The sequence below is a fragment of the Drosophila albomicans genome, chromosome X (genome assembly GCF_009650485.2).
Source record: "Drosophila albomicans strain 15112-1751.03 chromosome X, ASM965048v2, whole genome shotgun sequence".
NCBI classification, from domain to species: domain Eukaryota; kingdom Metazoa; phylum Arthropoda; class Insecta; order Diptera; family Drosophilidae; genus Drosophila; species Drosophila albomicans.
In genome coordinates this window covers 32,074,693-32,080,973 of record NC_047627.2, presented here as the reverse complement: position 1 = coordinate 32,080,973, position 6,281 = coordinate 32,074,693, and the positions used below count along the sequence as shown (strand labels likewise).

At 40.9% G+C, this 6,281-nt stretch overlaps 1 protein-coding gene across 2 annotated transcripts; it reads right to left on the bottom strand.

Annotated features, from left to right (window-relative positions):
* Positions 1-2,796: 2,796 nt before the first annotated feature.
* On the bottom strand, positions 2,797-6,174 carry LOC117578326 (probable isocitrate dehydrogenase [NAD] subunit alpha, mitochondrial). Of its 2 annotated transcripts, XM_034263788.2 has the most exons (6): positions 6,009-6,155; positions 5,568-5,654; positions 4,731-4,898; positions 4,115-4,509; positions 3,899-4,034; positions 2,797-3,835 (listed from the first exon to the last, which is right to left on the bottom strand). In XM_034263788.2, exons 1-6 carry the CDS (start codon positions 6,033-6,035, stop codon positions 3,497-3,499), a joined length of 1,152 nt encoding a protein of 383 aa, XP_034119679.1. In that variant the 5' UTR covers positions 6,036-6,155; the 3' UTR covers positions 2,797-3,496. The 2 variants fall into 2 exon arrangements, with proteins under 2 accessions (XP_034119679.1, XP_034119680.1); XM_034263789.2 differs by lacking the exon at positions 5,568-5,654 and having other exon boundaries at positions 6,009-6,174.
* Between the last annotated feature and the right edge of the window lie 107 nt (positions 6,175-6,281).

Here is a 6,281-nt window from a genome sequence, read left to right as displayed (position 1 = left end):
TTAGGGTCGCGTTGTCAGTGCTAATTAGCTCGATCTTAACCGGTTTAGATTAACGTTATGCAAACTCAGCTCAGTTTACAAATCAAATTTGTAGCATTATATCATAATAACTGGGTAAAAATGGGTTCAAATACTTGTTAAGAACTTTTCTTATGCGATTGAGAAAAAGGAAATATTAGTAAATATTCCTTTAAAACTCAAGGTTATTTCCAAATCTTTCAGATATCTACGCATTTTAAACGTAATATAATTATCACGTTTTTTTTTTCATTGCGGTAAACAACTTGTAATTACTTGGTTGCTAATTTAAGAAAAGTAAATAATATTGCCAGTTGTCACAGCGCTATTTTTATACTAACATGTGATTAATTCCTTTCTCTAAAAGATTGCAATTACTGCTGAAAATAAAAATAAATATAGTACGTGTAATATAATAATATAACCAGAAAAGAAATAAGAGAGAAGAGGACGTAGTCTAAATAATGATATTTTTGATAACAGTTTTCCAAATGCGGTATTTCAAAGTGTAATTTAAGCATTTATCTGCGGTATTTTAAGGGAATATTTTAGTATTTCTCTGTTGAAAAGCATACTTATAAAATTATTTCCTTTCACAAAAACATATTCTCACAGTAACTTAAAATAAATATAGTTAATTTTAATGACCTACACAAATAAGAAAGAAAAGAGAGGAACTTTAATAAATTTTCGGTATTTCAATGGAGAATTTTAGTAGCGTAATAAGCGATTAAATAAAATTCCTTTCTCAAAAAGATTGAAATTCTTTCTGTAACTCAAAATGAATACAGAAAATTTGAATAAAAAAAGAAAAGGGAAGAGAGGAACTTCAACACATTTTCATATTAAAATGAAATGTAATTTTTGTATTTATCTGCGGTATTTCAAGGCATAATTTTAGTATTTTTTAGTCGAAAAGCATAATGAGCGATTAAATTAAATTCCTTTGCCAAAAAGATGTGAATTCTATCTGTAACTTAAGAGGAATATAGTAAATTTTAATGAGCTACTATAAAAAAGAAAGAAAAGAAAGGAACTTTAATTCACTTTCGTTTCTATAATGAAAGCTTTGATAATAGTTTCGTTATATCGAAATACCGAAATGTAATTTAAGTATTTATCTGCGGAATATAAAAAGGATCAAATTAGCCTTTCTCTTTGGATCAAATTATCCTTTCTCTTTCCCTATTGACAATCATAATGCTGGGAGGAACTGTTAGAAATCGCCTTGAAACATTGTTTCAAATGCATTTTTCGATCGAAATTTGTTAAACAACATTTGGATGAGAACACTCATCATGTCATCCTTGAGATTTATGTCAATGTTGTCAATGGCAGCAAATCAGTGAAAAGTGCATTCACAGTTTGACAGCCGTAAAAAAGTGAGCTTAAGGAAAAGTCAATTGCTGCATATTATCCAAAGAATGACGCACATCGACAACGCACGTTCCGAATGCATTTGGGGCATCTGCTGGGATGCGAATGGAGACATTTGCCAGGTGCTCGACGATCAGGGACACGCTGTGCCGCTGCTGCTCGAGCAGCCCGAGCCAGAAGAGGAGGAGGCAGCAACCGAGGCTGATCCGCCTGGCAGAGAAGAGGAGGAGGAAGAGGACTCCTCGATGGGTCTGCAGTCGAGGCTGTTGCACATGCTGCTGGAGGTGTTGGACGAGAATCCGTTGCAGCTGGATGCGCAGGAGCTGATGGAGCAGAAACTAATGCTAATTGCTGGTGGCATCAACGATCCGCTGCTGTCGTCATACGACTTGCCATCGACCACTCTCGATCACAACTGGAATGTGATGCGTCCGCTGTGCAACAGAAGTTCGATAATGGCCAAGCGTGTGTGCTTCGCCAACAATTTGCAAATGTTCGAGCCGTTGCCCAACCGCATGGGCCACTGCAACTATCGAATGCTATCGAGTACCATGGAATGTGTGCCGCTCAAGTCGATGATCCTGCTGGAGTTTGGCCAGCAGCAGTTGCCGCTGCTCTTTGGCGATGTGCTGTGCGTCGTTCGCCATGAGCTGATCGAGGTGGTTGTCCAGTCTCGCATTGTTGGCGACAAGGAGCCGCACAGTGGCCGCAACATCTTTGGCGAGGCGACACGCATCTCGTTGTCCATCCGGGACAAGGAGATCGGATTGTCCAACAGCATTCTCAAGCAGTTGACCTCTGAACCGGACACTGAGATCGTCTTCTTTGTCAATCCGAATTACATCTATGTCCTCGATGGTCGCACGCTGTTGGAATGCGGCGAATTGGGACGACATTTGGTGCCGATGAAGAACATTGATTACACACCGTCTTAGATTAGAACACTTGACTGGGAAGGAGGGGGGAACGAGGGGGGGATTACATACACATACAAGCTGTTATTGTTATTACACTTTCAGCACACACACACATAGAATAAAGCAATTGATAATTGCAATCCTGTTCGCTTACAACAATTACGTAAGTTTACAATGTTTGTTTGTTTGTTTTTATTGAGTTTTCAACAATTGCATGACATTTTGTGTTTTGTTGCTTGCACTATTCTTTGTTGCATTTATTACATTCGTTAATCGCTTAATTATCAATAACAATTGCATACAATTTAAATAGTTCATTCATCATCTCATCAGCATTATCATCGTTTAATAATTTGTTGTTTTTCTTTATTGTTATTTATTATTATTATTATTATTGTAACCATTTTCCTTTTTGCACTCAACTTTGACTTTGATTCTAACAATGGTTGTTGTTGTTGTTGTTTAATTAATTCAATTCAATTACTTTTGTGTTGGGCTTAATTTGACATTTTTGTTTTTGTTTTCTTGTTTTTTTTTTGTTTGTTTTGTTTGGTTTTTTTTTGTGAGGAGGGGTTTTAATGGGAGGGCATAATTTCTAAACAATTAATAAATAATTACAATTACTTTTGTTGGCATACTTTTGTTTTTTGTTTTGGTTTTGATATACATGCAAGCGTGTATTTTCAATAATAAACAATAATAATAATTAAGTAGTATTATTGGTTCATCAGGATGGCGACAAATAAATACTTTACTTTCTTTTCTTGTTAACAATATCAATTTTGGACCTCAGCAAATTGTTAACTGATTGCATAATTCTTTCATTCTTTTGTTTAATTTAAGTATTCGAACATAAAAATACTTTGGGTTCTCTTTTGCATAAATTTAAATTTAACTAAATAAAAAAAAAACACACATTAGAAACTGTCGGCTTAATTTGAGTGTTGTAGTTGTTGTTGTGTTGGTTGCTAGTTGTTGTTGTTGTATTGGTTGCTAGTTGTCGTAGCTTTTTGTTGCTATTATCATTTTTCTTCCTTTTTTTTTTGGTTTGAGGCGCAAGAGTGTCCAATAATGTCGTTGTTGCTGTTGTTGCGGCTCCCATTGTGGAACACTCTGCAGTTGCGACATTTATTAGTTTTGCATGGTGTTCGTGCATATAAATTGAGCTTGGGTGCGCTTAGAGTTTAGAGCTTGGCGCAGATCTCGTTCGTGAACTCGGAGCACTTGGCACGACCGCCGAGATCACCGGTTAGATATTTGCCCTCCTTGATGGTCTCGAAGGCGGCACGCTCAATTTTATCGGCATGCGAATTGAGCTCCATGTGACGCAACATCATCACAGCGGAGAGCAGCAGCGCCGTGGGATTGGCCAGATCCTTGCCAGCAATATCGGGCGCAGTGCCGTGCACAGACTCGAACAGAGCACCGTTCAGTCCCATGTTGCCCGATGGCGTCAGGCCCAGACCGCCAACCAGACCGGCGCACATATCAGACAGAATATCACCATACAGATTGGGCATCACCTGTTGTAATACAGAAACATGTGAGGAATGGTTTTGTTGTGATCACAAAACAGCTCAACTTACCAGCACATCGTATTTGCCTGGGTTCTGCACCATGTTGAGGCACACGGTATCCAAGTAACGCTCCTCAAACTGAATTTCCGGGTACTTTTGCGCCATGTCGCGCACACAACGCAGAAACAGGCCATCGGACATGCGCCTAAACAAATGGGGAATAAGAAGAGTCATTGTTGGATAAGAGATTGCTACACGTGCTGCTATGCTCAGCACTCTGCTTACATAATGTTGGCCTTGTGGACAACGGTGACCTTCTTGCGATTGTTGTTCTTGGCATATTGGAAGGCGTATTCGGCCACACGCTTGGAGGCCTCCTCGGTGATCAGCTTGATGCTCTGCACCACACCGTCAACAATCTCGTGCTCAATGCCCGAGTACTCGCCCTCGGTGTTCTCGCGAATGGTCACCACATCGACATCGTCGTAGAGGGTCTTGTAGCCCTCCAAGCTGCGGCAGGGACGCACATTGGCATACAGATTGAACTCCTTACGCAGGGCCAAGTTGAGCGAGCGATGTCCCTTGCCCACGGGTGTCATCAGTGGACCCTTGAGGCCAATCTTGTTCGTGTTCACCGAATCAATGGCAGCCTGGGGTATGCCAAATTTACCATCGGGACCCTACATAAAAAAAACACACACACATACAAATTCAAACTCAATTTCAAAGCAAGTTTTAAATGGCGCGTGGCGTTGCCACCTAAACATAATTAGTTGGCAAATCAATCACATGCTTTCTTCGCAATATCGATTGCTATCAGCTGGTCACACTAAACTAGTTAGTGCCTAGTTAGTGCGCCAACTTTTGAAAAAAAAAAACGAAAAAAACGATTTTAACTTACGCGAACAGGCGTCACATCGACAGCCTCCCACTCGATGGGCACATTGGCGGCAGTGAAAATCTTTTGCACGGCGGCAGAGATCTCGGGACCAATGCCATCGCCGGGTATGAGTGTCACCTTTTTGTTGCCGGATGAATAGGCACGGGCAGCCGCGGGCGTTGTGTTCACCTGCAAGACAACAACAAATGCAAATGCAAAAGCTAAGAAAACAATACAATAAACGAACAAACAGTTAACAGTTGACACGCAACACCAATAACAACAGTAGCTACAAACTACAATTACAATTACAAGCAGAAATACGCATTTATGTCGCCAGATGGCTGCCCGACGACTGGCTGATTAGTTACATAAGAGACAGAGACATCATCTGGCCTCACATGCAAAACAAACGCAACGCAGGAGGAGGAGGCGACGGCGCTAGCAGAGCAACACACACAGCTGCATTGCGTTCGTCGTGTTCTCGTTCTCGTTCTGGCTTATTGTTGAGGTTAGAGCGCGCGTCTGACAGGCAATAAAAGGGTTGCCAGTACTTTTTATGCAATCCGTGCAAAGTGGCGCAGTGATAACGCATAACGAAGTATAATTAATTTATTATATATGGCCCACTCGTCGCTTCCAAATCTGATTAAATGCGATCAAGAGATAGGGGGACGACGAACGGACGGACGATCGAAAACGAGAGGCCGATTCTTCTTCGTGTCGTGTGTGTGTTATGTAAAAGGAGCAGTTTGATTTTTTTCAAATTGTTCTTGCGCTGTCTCCTTGTGTTCTTTTTTTTTTGTGGGTGTTGATGCTTAATATGCTGTTCTTGTTGATTTAGGCTGCTGCACGAACCTTGGCTTGAAGTGTCGCTCCGGCCAAGGCCGTTGACTCGGTCGCTGTCGCCGCATCACGCGCAGCATTTAAACCCAATTGTTTTAGCTGCAAATTTTTTGCGTAACGTGTTGTTGTTGGTGTGTTGGTTGTGTTTGATGTTTGCACGTTGATGGTTGGTTGGTTGGTTGTTGTTGTTATTTGGGGTTTTAAAAAGGGCAGTTGCGGAAAAACAAAATCATTGATGTTAGTGTTTGGAAATCAACATTATTCTTTTTCCCCCACAGCACGTAATCAATCGAGGAAACGCTGCTGGTCTGTGTTGGAAACAGCGGGTGACGGGGGCGAAGAAGTTGAGGTTTTTTTTTCTTATTAAGACATTCGCGGCACATTGTTTGCCTATGATTTATGCTGGGAAGCACTATAATATATAACTAGGCTAGTGTCCTTTGGGATTCTTACAATTTTCTGTATAAATCTAGCAGCCATTGCGTTGCGTTTGATATTTGCACTTGGTTATTTCACGTATAGAAAAAATTCGACCACTCGCACGTCTGAGACTTTACTTTGCGCCCGCCGTATCGCCACCTAGCGGAAAACTGAAGAACTGAAGAAGAGTCGACACCGATACACGCACGTTATGTCTATCGCGGCAGTTGTAGTCGTCGTCGGCGGCGGCCAGTGTTGCCCCACTAATCGATTTCCACATGTACAAAAATATATGTCATTCGTTAA

Bases quoted from the DNA above. Each gene is read 5' to 3' on its own strand.
- LOC117578326 (XM_034263788.2), bottom strand. From the start codon at position 6,035: ATGGCTGCTAGATTTATACAGAAAATT. The intron at 5,655-6,008 runs GTAAGAATCCCA...AAAAATTTGCAG, and splicing joins CTAGATTTATACAGAAAATT to CTAAAACAATTGGGTTTAAA. The intron at 4,899-5,567 runs GTTCGTGCAGCA...GTTGTCTTGCAG, and splicing joins GAGCGACACTTCAAGCCAAG to GTGAACACAACGCCCGCGGC.